At 40.2% G+C, this 23,199-nt stretch overlaps 2 protein-coding genes across 13 annotated transcripts; one reads left to right on the forward strand and one right to left on the reverse strand.

Moving 5' to 3' along the window:
* The first annotated feature begins 521 nt into the window (after nt 1-521).
* Nucleotides 522-4,133, forward strand: PNRC2 (proline rich nuclear receptor coactivator 2). Its single transcript, XM_009201746.4, has 3 exons — nt 522-715; nt 1,633-1,838; nt 2,137-4,133. Exon 3 carries the CDS (start codon nt 2,155-2,157, stop codon nt 2,569-2,571), a length of 417 nt encoding a protein of 138 aa, XP_009200010.1. The 5' UTR covers nt 522-715; nt 1,633-1,838; nt 2,137-2,154; the 3' UTR covers nt 2,572-4,133.
* Nucleotides 4,134-5,801: 1,668 nt separating this feature from the next.
* On the reverse strand, nt 5,802-22,657 carry SRSF10 (serine and arginine rich splicing factor 10). 12 transcript variants are annotated; one of them, XR_002521609.2, is made up of 8 exons: nt 21,463-22,657; nt 19,990-20,154; nt 19,247-19,609; nt 16,316-16,422; nt 13,168-13,330; nt 12,890-12,943; nt 12,655-12,756; nt 8,687-8,725 (listed from the first exon to the last, which is right to left on the reverse strand). XR_002521609.2 is itself a non-coding variant. In XM_021937416.2 (7 exons), the coding sequence occupies exons 1-7, from the start codon at nt 21,525-21,527 to the stop codon at nt 8,665-8,667; spliced, it is 654 nt and encodes a 217-aa protein (XP_021793108.1). In that variant the 5' UTR covers nt 21,528-22,657; the 3' UTR covers nt 5,802-8,664. The 12 variants fall into 12 exon arrangements, 9 of the variants coding, with proteins under 9 accessions (XP_021793108.1, XP_021793129.1, XP_021793146.1 ...); XR_001902083.3 differs by lacking the exon at nt 12,655-12,756 and having other exon boundaries at nt 5,802-8,725; XM_021937416.2 differs by lacking the exon at nt 19,247-19,609 and having other exon boundaries at nt 5,802-8,725; nt 16,316-16,419; nt 20,050-20,154.
* Between the last annotated feature and the right edge of the window lie 542 nt (nt 22,658-23,199).

Below are 23,199 nucleotides of genomic sequence, written 5' to 3' on the forward strand. Positions count from 1 at the left end.
ACCGGAGGGAACCGCAGGGACGCGCCGACTTCGGATGCGGAGTTGTGAATGTGGGACAGAGACGACCCAGAAGTCGAGGCCCGAGGCGGGCGGGGGCTGGGCCCTGGCAAGCGGCTCTCTGGAGTATCCTCCATCTGTCAATACAGGCTACGCGACTCAGTGGCCCTAATTCGAGAACCAAACGTCCCCCGCCGGTCAGTCTTTTCCCTCAGGGCAGTCCCAAGGGCAGCGAGCCCGCGCGCACGAAAGCCGAGCGGGAGGAAGAGCCGAGAGCTAGCGGCCGGGGCCTTGGCGGGCCAGGGGCGCAGGGAGGCCGCCGTGGTAAGGCCGTGAACACCGGCGGACCGGGCAGTTACTCCCGGCATGCTCCTCCTCCCCGGGCGGATTTCAAACCCTCGGCAGCCCCACCTCCCCGCGTTCGCCCCCGGCCTGCCCCAGCAACAGGCGGCGGCCCGCTTCTCATTGGCCAGGCCTGCGCTGTCGTGTTTTGATTGGCCGCGGAGCCGCCCGGCCCTGCTTCTGCGGTCGCCGCCGACTCCATTTTGTCGGTAGAGGCAGAAGGAGGAGGTTGGGTTGTAGAAGCTGGGGTGGCCGGCAGCTCGCTCATCGGTGTTCGTGGGCTTTGTCGGTCCGTGCCTCGTCTCTCCCTGGAAAGGGAGGGAGGCTTCGACGTCGAGAGGGAGCCACTGCCGCCGTAGTTCCGAGCTTGAAGTCGGTAAGTAGCGGCTGCGCAGCGGGCGCGGCCATGTTGGTGGCTGCGCTCCCCATTGTTGGGGGAAGGAGGCGAGCGGAGGCGAGATCCGGGCGGGCGCGGGCGGTCGCAGCGCCTCGACCCCTGCGGCTCCGGAGAGATGGGGCCACTGCGAAGCCAAGCCCGTGTGGCGTCGGAGGCGGCGAGTTTTCCGAGTTCGAGTTGTGAATGACTCACCGTCCGGAAATGGCAATTTATTTAGGGTGGTTTATCTGTTTGGAAGGCTCTCTTACCCCTTTGAAAGGAGGGGGCTTAACTATTTGGTAACTTATTTTCTTGGAACATCAAATTAAAACCAAACCTTGAATGTTGAGCTGTTCCCTCTAGGGAGACATTTTTATAGATTTAAGATGGGCTTAGACTGTTAGGGCTTGTGAGAACTTATTTTAAGACGGGGAGGAGGCGAGGGTGTTCACAACCAAAGGAAACACTGCATGATGTCTACATGTTCCAAGAGACTGAAAATGGATGTGACGTGTGTGGAAAGATTGGAAAATTCTGGTGGGAGTTTAAAAACACGGTCTCTTTTGAAAATCCGCCTGAAGCCAGTTTTTTGATATGACTCTTAACATTTAACACTTCGTTATATGATTTTATACGTGAGAGAATCTGAAGATCTTTCCCAGGAAAAAGATAAAAACAAAACTTACTGCGGGACTTCGAGACATTTCCAGAAATTCCCCAGGAGTGACTGGATCTCAAGGGTGAAGAGTTTTTAAATGATCGTGGTTATGTGGTCAAAGAAAGCCATCTTAAGATAAATTTTCTACCTTTTAGTTCAGGAAGTAGCCTTCTTTACAGTCAACGATTTTTGTAGTAAATCTAAATGATCACTTTCTCAACGTGTTTTTGAAATAATGAAGTAATCTTTACTTTTCTAGCTAGGACTTCTCTCAAACTTGTGTGCTGAGGAGACTCAGATGTTGGCCTCAGCTCCTAGGCTGAACTCAGCAGATCGGCCCATGAAAACTTCTGTATTGAGACAAAGGAAAGGATCTGTCAGAAAGCAACACTTGTTATCTTGGGCTTGGCAGCAAGGAAGAGGACAGGTAGTGGAGATCCTGCAATCTGAAAAGCAGACTGAAAGGTAATCATCATAATGGGCAAACATTTTGTGATGGAGCCATCCTAAACCAATTGTTTTTATTTTAAAATAGATTATGCAGATTTGTGGGTAAGCTCATTTTTCTTAGAGACGGTATAATAATAAAGGTTGTGCATATATTGGAGTCTAAACAGCTTGCTTTTTGAATTTAAAGCAGCTGAATAGCCTATTACTGAGTCTTGTTCAAAATATCTGGAGTTATAAGTTGGAGCCATAGAAGCTTTTTACAGATTTGAACTTAATGGAATTTTACTCAACATTTGTTTCCATTCACTTGTAGGTGACAAAGAAGCTGAAGATGGGTGGTGGAGAGCGGTATAACATTCCAGCCCCTCAATCTAGAAATGTTAGTAAGAACCAACAACAGCTTAACAGACAGAAGACCAAGGATCAGAATTCCCAGATGAAGATTGTTCATAAGAAAAAAGAAAGACATGGTTATAACTCATCAGCAGCTGCTTGGCAGGCTATGCAAAGTGGGGGGAAGAACAAAAATTTTCCAAATAATCAGAGTTGGAATTCTAGCTTATCAGGTCCCAGCTTACTTTTTAAATCTCAAGCTAATCAGAACTATGCTGGTGCCAAATTTAGTGAGCCACCATCACCAAGTGTTCTTCCCAAACCACCAAGCCACTGGGTCCCTGTTTCCTTTAATCCTTCAGATAAGGAAATAATGACATTTCAACTTAAAACCTTACTTAAAGTACAGGTATAAAGACAAATGTTAAAATTATGTTCACGGATAGTTGTCAATTGGTCTGAAACATTCGCTAAGGAATTAATCTATTTGTGTAGAACTGCTAATTAATGTAAAAAAAAAAAAATAGACCATCTTGTGTTGTGTGCACTGTGATACAATGGTAGTATCAGTGCAACTTAAACTAATGGTATTTGATATTAAGTGTTCTCAACTGAGTAACTTTTAAGTGGAAACCAAGTTTAGATTTGGGGAGTGGTAAAGGAATCAGCTTTTTCTATTGTTAGGGGAAGATAGTAATTTATCATTCATGGAGTAGATTGTTGAAAGTTGGTGAATCAGATTATAAGCTTCAAGCTAACACAAGGATTCAGAATTAGGTAAATACCTGAAAGTTTAGTATATTAGAAACACCCAAACCAGTAATATGCTAACAACCTGATGCACTGCTGAAAGAAAATGTGAATTTTTTGTAATAATTGCATTTTAGTGAATTGTACAGTGGGTGGAAAGGGCATTTGGAGCTCATTAGAATGAGACATAGTACATCCCAATGGCCCTGTTTATTAAATATAGTGGATTAAATGTCAACAAATACACCAAAACCATTTTTTATAGAAACAGTATTTAATGGTCACTCAATAGCTTTCAAAATACATTTTTGTATTACAGCACTGCACAAGCTATTCTAATAGTGATCTGGCCTCATCATTCCTGCAAAGCTTGCTTTGGGGAGTTGGATAATGTGAAAATTTTAAGTACCTAGGGGAGAAAGAGCCATGTACATATCTGTAATAAACTTGTAGCATATGTAAAGTTTTATTGGCCTTTATCTTACAAAAATGGAATATTTTAGTATGAATTTGCTGAATGTAAGACCGTGGACTGTTTTTTATAGTATGGCCTAATTTTAAAGGTCCAAAATAATTTGTTTTTAAAGTTTGCCCTTGTGCTAAAGTGCCAGTGTATGTATGTTATACTTGATTGTAAACTACATTTCAAAGTAAATCCGAGTGTAGTAAGTTTTATAACTAAAAAGGTTTAAGCTGCTAAAACTATTTTTAAGAGATGTGAAATGCAGTATGGGACTATTTTTTTTTTCCTCCTCTAAGCCCAAAGATTAACTGGAGTCCCTCCAACCTTACAGATTTTTGGGTTTCACAATCTTATAAACTAGGATACAGGTAGTTTTGAGTATGGTGCCAATGATGTTTGGTTTTTGTTTGGTCAAGGGTAGGTGCAACCCAACGGACCATTTATGCAAAAGATGTAAACTCTTGCATAATACATTGATAACATGTTTTGCCAACCTTAAGAGTAAATGCTTAAACATAAGCGAAACCAGTAGAAGGTATGTGGGTCAGTTTAAAAATTTTGATTGTTAATGCCCTATTTTGTAATTTGGCACCTCTTTTGATGCCTAAGCAGGTTAGCAGATGCCTAAGCTGTATTTCTCCAAATAAATCAAGATGAAGTACTGCCCAAGTTAAATATTGATAGCCTAAAGATAAGTTTATATGGTACTTAATGTACATGATATGAATTTGAAGCATAAAATTAAATAAAATTGTTTTTCCCCATTGGCTTGGTTTTATTTTAAAAATGGTTTTGATTGCTTAATATTCTTTTTAAAAATGTCACTGACTTGAAGCTCGTAACATACTCAGAATACTCAAGACTCTTGGACTTCTCTTAAATTTCTGATTATAAAAGAACAGTCAGAACTAAAATGTGACAGGACTGTTGGCTTGAGAAGGGGCAACTAGTTTGCTGACTGATACAGAAGATACTAGGATTTGACAGCTATGCAATTAAACAACTACTTGAGATTTCTCTCTCCCAGTAGTGCTAACAATTAAAAGGAAAAAAAAAAAAAAGCCACACATGGAAAACGTCGCAAAGCTTTTCAAAGTTAATTCCATGATCTAGGTTCATAGAAAAAAAATTATGAATTTATCAAGTTGACAAGAACCCTTGTGTTTCAAAGTATGTTGACGAATCAAAGTACACGTAAGGGGACCCTCAGAAGAAAAGCATCACGACCACACCTTTCTGATACAGATTCCAAATGATAGAGCATCTTAAAACTAGTTTGAGAATCCTTAAAATTCTACAACTAGTCCCATGGCAAAGCTGTATTTTTTCATGCAAACTAGGAAATGATTTGGAGTTAAGGCAGAACCAGCATTTTGTTTCCAGGGTAATTTCTGTAGACAATGCCAAGGATTAAAGAATTGAACTTCATGTATGGAACAAATCACAGCCTAGGTGTCTTGTTAAGGTTTTAAGCTATATATTGAATACACTAGATTTTTGTGGATTAATCTAGTAATACACTAGATTTTTGGTTTGACTCAAACAAAATGGGTAAATGGAAGTGGGAGTGGAAGATTACCTATAAAAATTTTAGCAGCTTAAGAGTAACCTGAATAAAAGGTCAGTAACCGTATGACACTTCATACTTTACTTTAGGAAAGGTACTGATAAAGTTTTGGTTAGCCTACAGAATGGTGATAGGAAGTTCCCAAATTGATGCAATCATGGAACCAAAAATACCTGGTACAGAGAACTTACCATGTAAGGCTGCTGAAGTCAGCCATATTGTGAACCTTAAGTAAATGCTCTAATTTTTTTTTTTTTTTTTTTTTTTTTTTGAGACGGAGTCTCGCTCTGTCACCCAGGCTGGAGTACAGTGGCCGGATCTCAGCTCACTGCAAGCTCCGTCTCCTAGGTTTATGCCATTCTCCTGCCTCAGCCTCCCGAGTAGCTGGGACTACAGGCGCTGCCACCTCGCCCGGCTAGTTTTTTTGTATTTTTAGTAGAGACGGGGTTTCACCGTGTTAGCCAGGATGGTCTCAATCTCCTGACCTCGTGATCCGCCCGTCTGGGCCTCCCAAAGTGCTGGGATTACAGGCTTGAGCCACCGCGCCCGGCCTAATGCTCTAATTTCAATTTGTCTTCTTTTTGATGGCAGTTACACTATGATGGAATCAGGTCCAAAACCTATCCTTAAGCTTAAAATATATACTGATAAACTATCCTCTTCCCTAGAACAACTACAACACAGGAAAAAATCTGAAAGGTTTTGTGTAAGTTTTAGTTTCTAGTATTTTGGTTGCATTCTCGTAGGCAATTTGTAAAGCAAGAGGAACAGAGTGCATCTCTAAAACCTCTTATACAAATTAGGAAAACGTGTACCCAGGTGGTTACAAATCTAAGGTAGAGCAAAGTCTTAAAAAAACCCAAGATTTATTTTTGGCTCCTAGACCAGTTTATTTCACTTTCCAGCATTCAAAGAAATGTGATCTGCAAAAAACTAGATACAAAGGCCTTTTACTTCTTTACAAACTATGGTTAGTTCTCAATGAATTTACATGCCTCACTTTTTATTCCAAGAAAAATTCCCATTGTGCAATACAAGGGTGAAACAGCTGTTACAAATACACAGAAACATAATAAAGATAACCAATACTGTTAGAGGAAGGGGCAGAGGAAAAAACCCAAGAGAAGGAACCTTTTCCACAGTGACTAGCAGAACGTCTTGTAGATACCAATAACTGAAGGCAAACAGGTTGCTCACTTCTTCCTATCAAGTCATCCAATCTAAAATGAGAATAGTTCATGCCTAGGATAGGCTAACTATAGGCTTTGCTAGTCCTCCTTCCTAGTAGAATGCCATCAGATTATTCCTGAGCTATTGCTCAAGTCACAGCTACTTCAGAATATAATCTCAGGTTTTGTAAACAGGAACATGGTCAAAATGCAATACAATGGAAAATCTCTACAAGAGAATGAGATTTGGAAAGCCATGCTTAGAATCTCTGAGCCACACAACCATGAGATCTTGGATTACATTTAATCTCTCATCCAGGAACATTATCCATTTACCTTGTAAGGTTGTGAGGAATGAATAGCATATGCAGGAAGCTATCACATGATGGGTATTCTACAAAGCACAATTTTCTCATCTGTAACATGGGAATAATACCCATTTCCCAGGAGTGTTTTTATGATTAAATAGGAATATTTGAAAAGCACATGGTTCAGCACAGTAAGTGCTCAATAATATTGACAGCATTCAGTACAAAGAGAACCACAGAAGAGATCCTAAAGCAATTCATTCAACAGATGTAAAAATTAAAGAGGGCCTTTTCTGATTTACCATAATTAAATACTTTAGAGAACTACCAACTATTGTTATTGTAGTTACATAAGTATTCACCTAAATTTTTTAAAAACAAAATCCCAACTCAATATGCAACTTAATTCTCTCCCCCTTAAATGTCTTAACTTCAAAAGGAAATGGAGAAGGGAGGTAGAGGGCAAAAAAGTCTATGACCTCTACATTTTCTTTTAAAAACACACAGAACCTCTGTCCTAAGAACCCACTATGTTAATGAGTGTGTAACAGTATACAAAATACTTTTTGTGATTAAATCTAGTCATTTTGGCTCTAAGTAAATTCTAGATCCCATTGTATCAATTTTACTATCTCCAGGAAAATAAAGCTATAAAAACAATCCCCCATTTGATTAAACAACAACAAACACGGTAACAAAAGATGAAACAAGTGAAAAATTATGGGCTGTAACCTAGGATCTGACGCTTGCTGTGTGATCTTGGAAAAGTTCAAAAAAAATTTCTAAAATAAAATATGAACAAGAATACCTCCATTTCATACCTCCCTTGAAAATATACCTCTGCTATATTTTCAAAATTGCTATAAATTAAAAGCTTAAGACTCCACTTCCAGATTTTTAGTTAATAATTTTATATGGAAAGTTTTAAGTATGTGGCAAAAATGACAAAAATAAAATGTGATGGAATCAATGTATAGGTAAAGAAACATCATATCCTAATAAGAAACTAAGGAATCCAAAACATTTTGTGATACTATAAAAGTTATTTATTCGCTATACACAGAACATGTCCCCTATAAAATGTACATGTAAATCACTAAAAAGTATAATTTGGTGAACATTTTCTCAATTACAGAACATACTAAATCAGTTGGGATAACAGCTGTCTGCCTCAAAATAATCTAATTATAGCACCCAGTCTCCTTTATATCTAATGCAAAGTTAAATACTTATCTTGGGGGTTATATCCTTGTATGTGTTTGGTGAGGCAGAGTAAACAATTTAATATAACTCTAGTATATTACAGTCACTGCACAATAAACCAGTTTATTACAGATTAAAACAAATCATTTTTTCATTATTTGTAATAATGTGATCAAATACTGGATACTTTTAAATGGCAGATAACCACACAATTACTTATCTTTGATAGTATATTGTGTTCTATAATTACATTGATACGAATGGTATAAAATAGTTATGAATAATATACCTCAAACAAAGCAATGAGGCCATACTGTAATGATTCACTAGATTGTGCTCAGTAGACATTTACTGAAAAAGGGAATAATCTATTTTTCTCCTCAATTATCCAGGACAATGATTTGCCCATAGTAAGGGCTCAATAAATATTTGCTGAACATACTGACTAGGAAAGAGGTGAGAAGAGATGGGCCCTCTCAGCTGGATGTCAAATATAATTGGAATTTACCTGGGAAGGAGAGTACTTAAAGAAAGACGTAAACTGCATGTGGTGTATACAAGTAAATAAACACAGATGCCAACAAAGCAAATGATTAAGCAGAAAACACTGGCACCAAAATAAACAAAGGCAAGATTTGCCAATAATGGCAAAAATGGAACTTTTATATTGGACCATACCTTTTCCCACCCAATTCAGTTTGAGACAGACCAACAGAGGCACTGTAAGAGACTATGGCTGTCTTCCTTGATATTCAGACATCCTAGTTTCCAATAATTTATTATGGACCTGTTGTTACCCATGAATCAATATAAACCTATTCATATTTAGGGATTAGTTTCCACAAGTACAAAGTTGAATTTCCTTTTATTTGTCCTAAAATGCTTACTTTCAAACTTGAAGGGACTTCAATTATTCCATGTAGTTTTCGATAACATTCTTTTATCTTTTCAGACCAGAGTCAAAATATTCGTACAGTATTCATACTGCAGCACCTTCCACCCACCCTTTGGTCGCTTGAACTGCCCTTCTTTGGTTCTTTTTCCGCTTTCAGATCTTTCTTGAAGTGTAGTAAGCAGAACTGTACTGGGTATTCCAGCTGCAGTTTGGTCTTAAATAAAAGAAGGATGTTTGTCAGTTTGGTTTTCTTTATTCTTCTCTGTGGTATACAGGATTTTGTTAGTTGAACTGGATGTAGCAGCTTACTGGGCCAAACTTTCAAGAGAATAATACAATAGTTCCCAGGTCTTTCCCCTGGGATGTAACTTAACAGCTCATACTCTATGTAGCACCTTTCCTCTCTCACTGAAGCATTATCTCTCATTTTTCTTCTTGCTTACTTGGCTTCAAAAAAAAAAAAAAAAAAAAAAAATGCAGAGAGATCTTAAGCAAAAGGAGAGGTGAAGTGTGTCAGCCCTCATTTGAGTATTGATATAACCATTCTATTTATTACTGAGCCCAGTACCACATACACAGTACGTACACTCAGTAAGTGGGGGACTCAACTACATCACCCAAAACTAACATAAAATACTAGGTAAAGATCCTCATCAAGTATCAGTAGGATCCAAACTACCATGGGTTCAACTGTAATATAGTCCTTTTGAAGCTGTTAGGTGTGTCACTTTAGGAACATACAAGGTTCTCAATAGTCCAAGTCTAAAAATAAGTTGACACAAGTAAAAATAAAAATGAAATTAGGCCTTCAAGTTCTATACAGAAAATGAACAATTTCAATGAGCTATCTCCTCAATCTACTTCTCTCAAATTATAGTCTGTAAAACAAACAACACCCCCACCCCCCCAAACTAAGGACCAGGCCTTGGCTTAAATCCTGGCTCTGCCTTACAGTCTTTTCTTTGTGCCTCAGTTTCCTTATCTTTGATATGGGGAAAACAAAAGTATCTTTCTCACAGGGTTTTGTGAAGAGTAAGTGAGTTAATACATAGCCTTTTCAAGTGTCTGGCACATCATGAATACTTAATAAATTAGCTATAATTGTCATCAAGTAGATAGAATTTGAACCACAAAATACCTAACTAACCTACTTCCCCAAAGAGGTTATCACTTAATATTAGCTGCTCATCAACATTCAATTCAAATTGATTTAAAATCATGTCATAAACGTTAAGTCCCAATGCATCTTGTTTACGAAGAGGGAGAGCAGAATTACTGGTCCAAATTTCATCTTAACATACTACCAAGGCCGGGCGCGGTGGCTCAAGCCTGTAATCCCAGCACTTTGGGAGGCCCAGACGGGCGGATCACGAGGTCAGGAGATCGAGACCATCCTGGCTAACACAGTGAAACCCCGTCTCTACTAAAAAATACAAAAAACCAGCCGGGCGAGATGGCGAGCACCTGTAGTCCCAGCTACTCCGGAGGCTGAGGCAGGAGAATGGCGTAAACCCAGGAGGCGGAGCTTGCAGTGAGCTGAGATCCGGCCACTGCACTCCAGCCTGGGCGACAGAGCGAGACTCCGTCTCAAAAACAAAAACAAAACAAACAAAAAAAACATACTACCAAATAACCTCTTAAGTTAGTTAACCCAAGAGGCTCAATGAGCAATCATGAAACAACTTTGATATTACACAATGAATTTTTAACTACTGTGTAAAAGATGTACCTTTCTGGCAAGTTCTATCATTTCCAAAGTAAAAGTTAGTTGTGCCTAGTGCAACACTGATTAAAAATATTCCTAAATCTATAAAGGACTGTTTCCATTGTTATTTTAGAATCATATTCAATACTGTAATAATTCCAGTTAATCGTATTTCCTTCATTTTGTTTTTATTATAGCATGTTTGCTTAATTTACAGCAAGCAGAAAATAAGCTGGGTCTTGTTTTGATCCAAACATTGATGTTTTAAAGGTTGTACACAATATTTGTTAAAAAGAACATATAAAAATACCTTTTTAGAAGCCTCTATAAGAAAGAAAATACAAAGTTTAACCCCACAACTTTCCTCTTTGCTAGAACTGCAAACTACTGCTACAGTTTTAAATAGACTTTTTGTTGTTTAAACTATACATCCAGGAAAATCTAAAAAAATTAAAGAAACGTGCATATAAATGATTGCATAGCAGAACATGAACATTAACTGCAAACAGTAAAGAAATGAAAGTTAGAAATACTATCAAATATACAAAGGTTCTAGAATCAATCCTTTAAACACATTCCACAAACAGTATTTAAAATCCATCGTTGTATTCTTTACAGGCAAACCCTAGATTACTAAAACCAAAATTGAAAAAAGTAATCCTCTAAAAGGAATCGCTTCTCCATAATTCTCACTTATATATGTAAGCAAGCAATCTGAGATTTTTAAAGATGCTAGCTTTTTATTCTGAAATGAAATTGGACATGTCAAGTCACTTTTGTCCCCAAACGATCTTTCAGAGAAATACTAGAAATTATAAATGGTTAAGGGTTACTTCATTTTTAGTCAGGTACTACACTGATAATCGAAAGCTCAGAAGATGTGACTCTTGCTTAAAACTGACTAATCCTTTTTCCCAAATTATCTTAAATTTCATGGCACCACAGAATCACCTAGAGTGAGTGTTGTCTTTCAACTTGCCTCGAATTAAATAAACTGAGGTGTGAAAAGCAGGCCTCCCTCACAAAGAGGTAGGCAAATTTTGATACAAATGCACGAGCCAAGTGCTGTAAGCATCAAAATTTCAGTTTTTACACTATGCACACACACAAAACCTACTTTGAAACAATTTACTTGTTTCTAACAGCAGTAAAAAAAACTAAGCAATATTATGGTCAATAACGCTCCTTAAACTTTAGAATAACTACATAAGAATATTCCTTTCTCCTTAAAATTATTTTTGCCATCATCGACCTGCTCAAATTTCAAGGTGAGTTTTTGTGTTTTCTATGTTCCAAATCTTCATAGGAACCAGAAAAAAAGCACTGAAGGTTCCACGTTTCACTCAAAAACTCAATTTCCCAGCTGGCATCATTCCCCAAGACAGTGGGGTTAACAAAAGAACTAATCCACACTGCATCAAAAATAATTATCATTGGCCTAGACATCTGGTTTTGCTTTTTTGTTTTGTTTTGTTTTTGAGACGGAGTCTCACTCTGCTGCCCAAGCTGGAGTGCAGTGGCGTGATTTTGGCTCCCTGCAACTTCCACCTCCTGGGTTCAAGCGATTCTCTTGCCTCGGCCTCCCGAGTAGCTGGGATTACAGGCATGTGCCACGATGCCCAGCTAATTTTTGTATTTTTAGTAGAGACGGGGTTTCACCATGTTGATCAGGCTGGTCTCAAACTCCTGCCCTCGTGATCCACCCGCCTCGGCCTCCCAAAGTGCTGGGATTACAGGTGTGAGCCACCGCGCCCGGCCGGGCCTAGACATCTTGACAAGACATAAAGGTCCACCCTGAACCTAAATGTGTCTGAGCAGTGAGTGTTGTACTGTGGCTACTACTTCACTTTTGTATCATTCTATCTTATTAGCAAGCTACATTTCTAGGTTAACAGTTCTACCAAATATGAATATGAAAGTTTATTTTTAATGAGACAATGTTGCAAATTATGGTCAACCAACATCTTTTCACCAAATACTTCAAGCATAAAAAATGAGAATCTTTACAAAAATATACAGAGACACCACAAATTGGTAGCTGCCCATAACATTAAACAAACTGGACTCTTAAGAGTGGCTTCTCAACAGCATATCATTTTAATTATAACCATTGCCCGGTACAGGGAAAACTAACAAGTGTTTTTTTAAGCATCATTGCAACATTGTATTCCTGATAATTTAAGTAAACCAAACTATGAGTAAATGAATGATACATGCCTAAAAATGACCATGGTTTATACTATCAGTGGCCACTGGACTTAGGACTAGTCCAAGACCTTGATCTAGATTTTGACCTAGACCTAGACTGTGATCTTGACTGAGATTTGGATCTAGGTGGTTCTTTTTTCCTTGATTCCTTTTCATATCTTGAGCCAGACTTATAATGTGTTTTGGAATCTGTTTTAGAGGTGCCTCTAGTTTTGGTGTGAGATGCAGACCTAGAACGTGATTTAGCCTTCATTTCTTTCTTGGGCTGGGACTTGGACCGTGATCTTGAATTGGATTTAGATCTTGAAAAAGATCGATTTCGGTGTTTGAATCTTTCAAAACAGAGGAGAGATATAATTAGAGTAAAAATTAGATTCTATATTAATCAAATTTGTTATTTTTAGAGCAAAAGTTCACTCTGAAATTAAAAAATGTATGAGTCTTTTTCAAAGCAAAGTTATTTACCTATCATTGTCGGAATGGCTTCTGCTACGCCGTGGTCTTCCAGTCGGTCTACTGCTAAAAAGCATATCAGAAAAAGCGGTGACAAATATCTATTCATAGAGGCAAAGTTTCTAATTAAAAGCAAACCATAAAACTTTTAAAATAAAATGATACCATATTTTTTGTCTCAATGAAACAGTCAATATATATAATTAAAAGTATACAAAAAAGTAAAAAAAAATTTAAATGCTAACAAATACATTTTTAAAACAGATCACTGTGCTACACAGCACACTTACTTTCTAGGACTATACGATCTTCTATAGTTGTAATCAAAAGACCGACTTCTTGATCTCCTCCTTTCATAACTTCGGCTTCTAGAACGTCTGTATCTGTCATAATCATCATAGCGTGAAGAACTGTACACATTCCTCCCTTCCTTGGCTTTCATCTGATTTGGTGCTAGGAAATACAAAGAACAGAAATACTTAGAAATATTAAAAACAGTATTTAAGCCCTCAATAAATAGGAAAAAAAATCCCTGCATCCCCTCTTGTATCCCAAACAGAGTATGTATGACCGGGTGGTGCCTCATGCTTGTAATCCCACTACTTTGGGAGGTTGAGGTGGGAGGATCCTTTGAGCCCAGGAGTTTGAGACCAGCCTGGAGCAACATGGTAATATCCCATTTTTACAAAAAATAATTAGCTGGGCCTAGTGGCTTGCACATGTATTCCAGCTACCTGGGAGGCTAAGGGGGTAAGAGTTTGCAGCTGCAGTGAATTGTGATCACACCACTACACGCCAGCCTGGGGGTCAGAGACCCTGTCTCAAAAAAAAAAAAAAAAAAAAAAAATTTGCGTATGTGTTTTGGCTTTTGTTTTTTTTTTTTTGAGACGGAGTCTTGCTCAGACGCCTAGGCTGGGGTGTGGTGGCGCGATCTTGGCTCACTGCAAGCTCTGCCTCCTGGGTTCACGCCATTCTCCTGCCTCAGCCTCCCGAGTAGCTGGGACTACAGGCGCCCGCCACCTCACCCGTCTAATTTTTTTGTATTTTTAGTAGAGACGGGGTTTCACCTTGTTCGCCAGGATGGTCTCGATCTCCTGACCTCGTGATCCGTCCGTCTCGACCTCCCAAAGTACTGGGATTACAGGCGTGAGCCACCGCGCCCGGCTGGCATTTTTTTTTTTTTAACGTATTTTTATTCTTGAGACCAGGGTCTCGCTGTGTCATCCAGGCTAGAGTGCAGTGGCACAATCTCAGCTCACTACAACCTCCACCCCACACCAGTTGAAACCATTCTCCTGCCTCAGCCTCCTGAGTAGCTGAGATTACAGGCACGCACTACCACACCCGGCTAATTTTTATATTTTAGTAGAGACAGGGTTTCACCATATTGGCCAGGCTGGTCTCAAATTTCTGACCCCAAATAATCCACATGCCTCGGCCTCCCAAAGTGCTGGGATTACAGATGTGAGCCACTGTACCTGGCCTGGAGTCTTTTTTTTTTTTTTTTGAGTCAGAGTTTTGTTCTTGTTACCCAGGGCAGAGTGCAATGGTGCAATCTCGGCTCACCACAACCTTCGCCTCCTGAGTAGCTGGGATAACAGGCATGCACCACCACGCCAGGCTAATTTTGTATTTTATTTTTTGTGGAGACGGGGTCCCACTTTGTTGCCCAGGCTGGTCTCAAACTCCTGGGCTCTGGCAATCCTTCCACCCAGGCCTCCCAAAGTGGTGGGATATAGGCGTGAGCTACCACACCCAAGCATTTTACATTTTTAAATGGTTGAAAAAAATGAACCATATGCTGATTTGGAATGATCCTGCCACAGATTCCATTCATTAAGAACACAATTAACAAAATATTTATAGGTGGCCTATGAACAATGTGCAGCGTCAAAATGCAGTAATATATAATTACAGTTCTAAGACCCTAAGCAGAATAAGGCATTCCTAAATGCCTATAGACACTTCAGTTCTTATCTCATTCAATTCATTGAAGCAGATACTTTATGTATTGAAGTACATATAAATAACACAATGCATAACCAGGAATCTATTACCCAACTGAAGAACTAGAGTTACCAATATTTTATGTCTACTCAAGAGCTCCTCTTCTCCTCAGCAGCTATATATATATATTTTTTTGAGACAGTATCTTGCTCTGTTGCCCAGTCTGGAGTGCAGTGGCGCAATCTCGGCTCACTGGAACCTCTGCCTGCTGGGTTCAAGCAATTCTCCTGCCTCAGCCTCCTGAGTAGCTGGGACTACAGGTGCGCGCCACCATGCCTGGCTAATTTTTTGTATTTTTAGTAGAGATGGGGTTTCACCATGACCTTGTGATCCACCCGCCATGGCCTCCCAAAGTGCTGGGATTACAGGTGTGAGCCACTGCACCCTGCCGTTATTTTAATCTCTTAATTAGTATCTTGCCCAAGGTAACATAGTGGCTAAGCCAGAATTCAAACACAGGTCTATTTGACTCTAAAACCTGTACTCCTGCCTTGTAAGTATGAAGCGAACATCTGGTAAGCCTGCATAACCAACTTTCAGAAGAGTCCACATATATTTTAGGCATTCTCATTTCCACTTCCTACCTACACTTAACCCCAAAACTTTGTAATACATCTGGAAAATATGATGAAATATTCAAAAAATATTCAAGATACTCCATTTTCTTAAAAACGATCCGTTTGGGATCACGCCTGTAATCCCAATCCCAGCACTTCGGGAGGCTAAGGCAGGTGGATCACCTAAGGTGGGGAGTTCGAGATCAGCCTGGCCAACATGGTGAAACTCCGTCTCTACTAAAAATACAAAAATTAGCCAGATGTGGTGGCATGCACCTGTAATCCCAGCTACTCGGGAGGTTGAGGTATGAGAATCGTTTGAACTTGGGAGGTGGCGGTTGCAGTAAGCCGAGATCATGCCACTGCACGCATTCCAGCTTGGGCAACAGAGCGAGACTCTGTCTCAGAAAAAAAGAAAGAAAGAAAGGAAAAAGAAAAAAGGCCGGGCACAGTGGCTCATGCCTGTAATCCCAGCACTTTGGGAGGCCGGGGCGGGCGGATCATGAGGTCAGGAGATTGAGACCATCCTGGCAAGCACACTGAAACCCCGTCTCTACTAAAAACAAACAAAAAAAATTAGCCAGGCGTGGTGGCAGGCGCCTGTAGTCCCAGCTTCTCGGGAGGCTGAGGCAGGAGAATGGCGTGAACCCGGGAGGTGGCAGAGCTCGCAGTGAGCGGAGATCGCGCCACAGCACTCCAGCCTGGGCGACAGAGCAAGACTCCGTCTCAAAAAAAAAAAAAAAAAGAAGAAGAAAAAAGGGATCCTTTTGGGTTTTGAACAGATACACAAATTGCTTAAATTCTTAAAAAAAAAAAAAATATCAAAACACTAAAAAAATAATGCTTCATACATATCAGGCATAAGGGTACTTACTCTTTCGATCCCCCTGGGCAAACTGGATTTCAATCTGCCGTCCACAAATCCACTTTCTGTCCAAATTATGTAAAGCATCTTCAGCATCACGAACATCCTCAAATGTGCTAAATGTTAAGGGGCTTGGGAAGTTTTGCAAACTTTGATAATGAATGAGAGTTCAGTTGGTATGTCTGGAACAATTCACAATCTCCCAATATTATTCCAGAAAATCGACCAGATCCCCACTTACTAGTTGGTGATTCAGTTGGATTCAGCCATTAACACTTCACACTATAAAAGCACTTGTGTTTTCCTAAGGCACATATTTGAAAACGTATGAATACATATTGCAGTAAAGTTATTATTGAAATAAGATCTGTTATAGCTGAATCACCAAGTTGTCCTATCCAAAAATTTTCCTAAGTTTTAAGAATTAAGTTTACAAGACAAAAAAGAAAAACAAATGTCAGTTCTATGTTGTATGCTAAAATAAAAATTTCTTAAAATAAAACCAAACTACTGTCTTTCATATTTGTTTCAAATGAAAAAAAGAAAATGCCAATAGTTCTTGTGTAAGCAAGCAGCATATGCCTTACCTTACAAGAGACGACAGCATTAACTTCAAATTTATTTTGCTGTTTTCTTTTTCATATATATCTAATACTACTATTTCATTTAACTGTCTTCCTTCCACTGCATGGGAAGACAAGCACGCTAGCCATTTGTGGGCATCAAGACAGAGTCAAGCAATACTCAACACAATCACTATACCAAAAGCGTTATTACATCCATGCAGACTGTAAAAGCATGCTATCAAGAAACAGATCACTGTAAGGACTCCTAGACTGGAAAGCCCTAACCATGACCCTAAATATACAACTTCTTGCAAAGAAATGGTTTGAGACTGGTTTCCAACTTGAGAATTTCAAGATATTATTTACCGGCCTTAAGCAGGAACTACTGGTACTTGTTTTTGATCTGAGAAGCTAAGCTGCTTGTCCTCCCTGGTCATGACAGCAATATTACTACGAGAACTCCTGGCTTTACATAGCTATTCTGTCCAAACCTAGCTCCTTTCCTAAAACCATCATTACAACAGAGACCAAGTATACATTCAAGGCAGGGTTTGATATAAATGGTTTGGAAAGAGCTAGGTTAGGTACAGGTTTTCATTCTATCCTAAAAATCATTATTCTAGTTTGCACATTTCTATTTCCTAAATTTGAGAGAAAACACAAGACTGCAGATTTAGAGAGGTGATTTAAAAAATCCCTGAAGTGATACACTCCTTTTTCGAGACTGATACTGGTATTCTTTTACTACAGAGACTAAAAGGTCTGCCTTACTAGACTTCCCACTTTTTGTTCTGAAAGGAATTAAGGACTGCAGGTTTCCAGCTCTCTCTTCCCAAGGCCATTATGAACAGATTAAATGGAAGGACAAGTTTTAAATAACTGGGGTTTCAACATGAAAAGGCAAAGGCTGATGGGGAGTTCAGAACCTTGAATACCGTAACTGAACATCCCTCAAGGTTAATGCAGCTGGGCTCTAAACTAATTAGAAGGAATAAGTTCACTTAATGGGTATACCCCAAGAGACAGAATATAATAAGTATAAAAAGGATTTATATTGAGAGCCATAAAAATTATTAATGAGAGCAGAGCATCCTCTCTGGGGCTACTTTCAAAAACAGAATCCTGGGCTGATGGCAAGTTTCTACTTTACTTGGTAAGCCAGGGATAGGAAGAAAAGGCTATTGCAAATGGAGTCAGACAGAAGAGACAGCAGCAGCAGATGCAGCCAAGTATCACTCTGATGTCAACCATGGAGAAATTTGTACTTTATGGTCTTTTCAAAAATGAAATTGATAAGCCTGTTACTTATTTCTTTTCAACTATTTTAGGACCATAGACTTACTGAATAAGTATTTTAAAATTATCATTCTCCTTTAGATTGCTTTGAATTGCTAGCCTTTTCTGCCTCAAATACCACACACTCTTGAATCAAACTACTACTGACCTTGATTCCTGGGCCACCCAACACTAGGTAAAAATCAGGTCTATGTTGTAAGCCAGAATGCACCGCTACCTTTATTTACTAAGCCAGATATAGCTATTACCTTCTCTGTAATGGAGCTTTGCAACCAATGCTTACAACTGTCCTTGATCACTGGCCCTGCAGGAGTAGCTTTTGGCTTTTTCCCTGTAAGTCTCACTAGGACTCCACTAACTTAAAAGTTTGCGGCCCACTGAATTTAAGCAGGAAGAATTTTTCCTAGTCTGAGGCCCACAACCCAAACAGTTGTTGCAGGGAGATGATCTCACTGAAAGGAGGAAGGTCACCTGACTCTGGGTCAGGGACCAGTCTCCCATAGGTCCCAGTTGGGTACCTATACCAGGGAGAAGCCCTCCTGCAACTCATTCAGGGCCAACTGATCATGTGTGCTAAAGCAGCGCAGAGCCAGCAGTCTTCACAGGGTTAAGATAAAGAAGTTAAGGGTTTGTGTGTGTCCCCAACGACCACTTTAAAATCTATATATAAACAGAATTTCTAGTGGCTCTGACCCTACAAGACCACCTGAGCTGTTTCTAAGTAGTCCCCAGTGCATGCACCTGTCTCTCCTTTAAGCAGGGCTCTGTGGCTTAACCCCAGAACCTCATGCTACTCCAAAGAGCACACTGCCTGCTACTCTGTGGCATCTGACCACCTGGTCCAAAACCAAAATATGCTGAATTTAATCTTAAGAATATACATCCTGTTACACTTTAACTTGATAAGAGAGTGCATTTATACAAGACCACAATCACAACATCAAAGGCCCACATAAATCAAGTTACAGGTTTTGTCACTAGACCAAACCAGAATAATTTTGAAAATTAACTGCTTACAAAACATTAAAAAAAAAGAAAAAAAAGAAAAAAAAAGAAAAATAGTTATTCTGTAGGATACATCAGGTATGACTCCTTTAATCTTGGCCATCATTCAACTTCATCTTGACCTTTAACTCTTTAAGTGCTTGTCAGAAGGACTTGTCATGAGATGCTTGGCCAAATATGACAGATGGCTTTATCTTTAACTTTGAAAAACAACCTTTTCCCCCTTTTGTAGATAAAGCGAGGCTTTGTCTCCCATTAGGCTTGTCCTTCTTCCAGCTTTTCTTTATTTTTTCTTTTCCCAAACTCTCCCTTCTCTTCAAGCCTGATCCTTAAGAGGTCTTTGGCTTGTCTACTTGCCTTAAGTGTTGAACTCTACTCTAAAGGTTCTTTCATGCTTTCTCTTTGGGGTCGCCATAACTGTACAGCTTTACATTCTCTGAGGTAACAACAGAGGACAGCAAATTAGGGGACAATATTAAAGAAGTTTACCTCATTGTTATACAATTTGTTTTTGATCAAGTGATTCAAATTAACAAACAAGAATACCAAATTTTAATTGCTAAGCACAAGAACATATTAACTTTTAACGGACTTACATTAAAGGTAGTAGCAACCAGAGTGCATTCAAATTTAAATCACATATATAATCATCGACTTGAGTTTCAGAAGCATGAATGGGAATTTAAATATTTTACCATTTTTGGATTAACTTTAATAACGACAGCAATGTGTGAGTCAGAATTAATTTTCAAAAATTTGAAGACAGACATTTATTAGAGGACAAAAAGAAACTACTTTTTAGATGTTACCACTTACATAAACTTGAATTTCAAACTTCAACACCCCTCACTAATCAGCCATCTGAAGAAAGGATATTGAACATAAGCAAATCCTCTTGGACGGCGAGTGTAGAAATCAAGTGGAACATACACATCAACTATAGGACCATAACGACCAAATTCACGCCGCAAGTCTTCAGACCTAAAACATCATAAAATTTTTATGTCCAAGTCCTTAAGATGTATAGACAATATATCTTTCTGATGAAGGAAAGCTAGGATCCAAGAATTTGGAAGATAAAAATGCAGTTTACATTAGCAGGACAACAGCAGACATATGGTACAAGGGAATGACCACAATTTTTATCTACAGCCTTCGTTTTTCATAAAAGGTACAGCAGCATCAGGTTGTATATAAGCATTGGTTTTTTTTTTTTTTACTTTATATTACAGCATCAAATCGACTCTAGTACTCTGAAAAATACCAACCACTTATTTTTACTCCCCAATTTTAGCGACAGGTTTAGACACTTAACAATAGGTAAATATGGTCTGAAAAAGTCACAAATATCGAACTCCTTAAATGTCAAAATGACGTAAAGGGAAAATTTCTCTAGACGCTAACATAATTACTATTGCTTTCTTTCCTGCTTAAATTTAAGACAAAAGCAAATCACAAAGCTAGCAAAAAAAAAAAAAAAAACCCACAAAACACCAAAAACCCAAACCACTTATTTTTTGTGTGTAGATTCATTATTTGTGAAATAAGAAGCCTCATCTTGTAGTAAGAACTCTTCCAAAATAATCTGAAGGTAACTCGAAACAAGGGAATGGTGAGAACAAAGCCTATTTAAGGTAGGTCTGAATTAATCTAATTTAGCTGTCAACGTCCTAATGATCGAGGCTTCCCAAACCTCCCTTTTCAAAGGATGACCAGAATTTCCAGGAAATAAGAAAAACTACTCGCAACATTTAACTGGAAAAATCTAACTCCCCAAATCTCAACGCTCCCTTTCTCCAAACACCTCCAACTGATTAAAACCCCCAAATATTAATAACGGCAACTACAATAAAGATAAATAGTAGCAAGATTCCTCTCCTCGATCCCGTTATTTCACCTCACTCAAAAAAAAAATCTCTGGGCCAAGGGGGCGTGAACCTCGAAGAATGAACTTCAAATCAATGGGGGGGCTGCCGTCGGGTCGCGGAAAGGCCGCGGCAGGGGGCTGCGCGCTCGGGGAGGAAGCCGGGAGAAAGGGGCTGCGAACTGCGGAGGGGGAGGGGACCGAAAAACCCCGCCATGCGGCCCGGCGAGGGCAGAGGCGCCGCCCTCGCTCCCACGCGGCGGCTGAGGCCGGCAGCGCGGCCTAGTTCGGCGCCAAAGCGGGCGCGGGACCCGCCATCTTCACTCAGTCCCCTCCCCCGGCCCAGTGCCGCCACCACCACCAGGGTCCTCTCCGGGCGCCTGCGGCCTCCCCGCCTAGGCCCGGGGTACCTGCCTTGTACCTACCTGGTGTCGTCGGCCACGTTCCTGACGAACAGAGACGTGTTGGGGGGACGCAGGTAGCGGGACATGGCGGCGGCTTGTCTCGGCCGGGCGCACTAACGGGCTCAGCAAACCGTCCTCGGCTCCGGCGGCCGAGCCTCAGACACACACAGCTAGAGGGCTCTGCTACGGCAACCGACTCTTCTCGCGAGACTTCACTCCCGCCTCCACTCCCCCCTCCTACCTCCGCGCAAAGTCGGGCCCGCAACGGTTCTTTCCCGCGAGATCACCAGGCTTGCGACTGCGCATGCGGAGGGCTGGCGCACGCGCCTCCGCCTCGGTCTCATTCACTGGTCTCTTGCGGTGCCTGTTACCCTCCCGCCCGCCTGTTCTTTCTTTAGGTCTTCATTTTCCCGCCCTTTTCTACCTTGCACTCCCCTTCATCCCCACCCCCAAATCAGGAAGCAGATGTTTTAGTCTCTAGGCCAAACTTTGCAGTTGTTACTAAATGGACAGATTTTTAAACTATTTAATTCAGAGAGGCTGCCTTAAATTTCTCATTTGGTCCAAGTTAATGCCCTGCTTTTATTTTGCCTTGAATTTCCCGTTTGGTCCAGGTTATGCCCTGACCAGCAAAATAAGGCTTTAAAGCTTCTTGTATTGAGTGTGTAAAGGAAGGAGGTGTGTGCCCTTGCGCAGAGCTGGGCCTGCCTCTCCAGTGCTTACAGCCCGCCTTTGCCCCTCACCCACACCCTGGCCATCTCCACTTAGTCACGTATTTGGCTCCCAGCCTGGGTGGGACCAAACCTCACACTGTAGGTTCATGACTGTGGTCATTTGTAATGTATTGTTTGTTGCTGACGGCTTCCCGGGTATGCATCGGAGCTGTACTGCAGTGGTTCTCAAACTTTTTGGTCTCAGAACGCCTTTATGTTATTGTGGATTATGGAAGATTCCAAAGAGTTTTTTTTTTTTTTTTTAAAGTGTGGGTTATACCTATTAATAAATAGTTAATGAGAACTTAAAATAGAGGAAACTTTGGCTGGGCTCGGTGGCTCATGCCTGTAATCCCAGTACTTTGGGAGGCCTAGGCGGGCGGATCACGAGGTCAAGAGTTCGAGACCAGCCTGACCAATACAGTGAAATCCCCTCTCTACTAAAAATACAAAAATTAGCTGGGCGTAGTGGCGCGTGCCTGTCATTCCAGCTACTTGGGAGGCTGGGGCAGGAGAATTACTTGAACCCGGGAGGCGGAGGTTGCAGTGAGCCGAGGTTGCACCACTGCATTCCAGCCTGGGCGACAGGGCGAGACTCTGTCTCAAAAAAGAAAAAAAAAAAAAAAGAAAACTTTGACTCACTCCACTACCCTTTATTACACATCACATCATGTACCCTCTGCAAAACTCCACGTTTGTAAGAGAATGAGCATGAAAATAGCAAATAATCTTTAGTATAGTTTTGACTTTGGAGGCCGTTTTGAGAGCCATTTCCTGCTCGATAAGAGTCAACTTCTGGAGATGAGAGACCTCAGGTTGGAATGCCTCCAGCGTGTGGCACAGTGCCAAGTAGGTAGCAGGGATTCAAGTACTGTTAAATTAAATGAGGTTTTATTTAATAAAAAGTCATAAAAGCATTATTTTTGTATTAATCAGCATCTAAATTAAGTGATCTGATACAGGTGATGATGGTTTGCAGCAATCTGTAGCAGAGCTATTCTAAATTTTTGTTTCCCAAGAAGATTTGCATGCTTAATTTATTAAA

Source organism: Papio anubis, chromosome 1 (assembly GCF_008728515.1).
Source record: "Papio anubis isolate 15944 chromosome 1, Panubis1.0, whole genome shotgun sequence".
Classification (NCBI taxonomy): domain Eukaryota; kingdom Metazoa; phylum Chordata; class Mammalia; order Primates; family Cercopithecidae; genus Papio; species Papio anubis.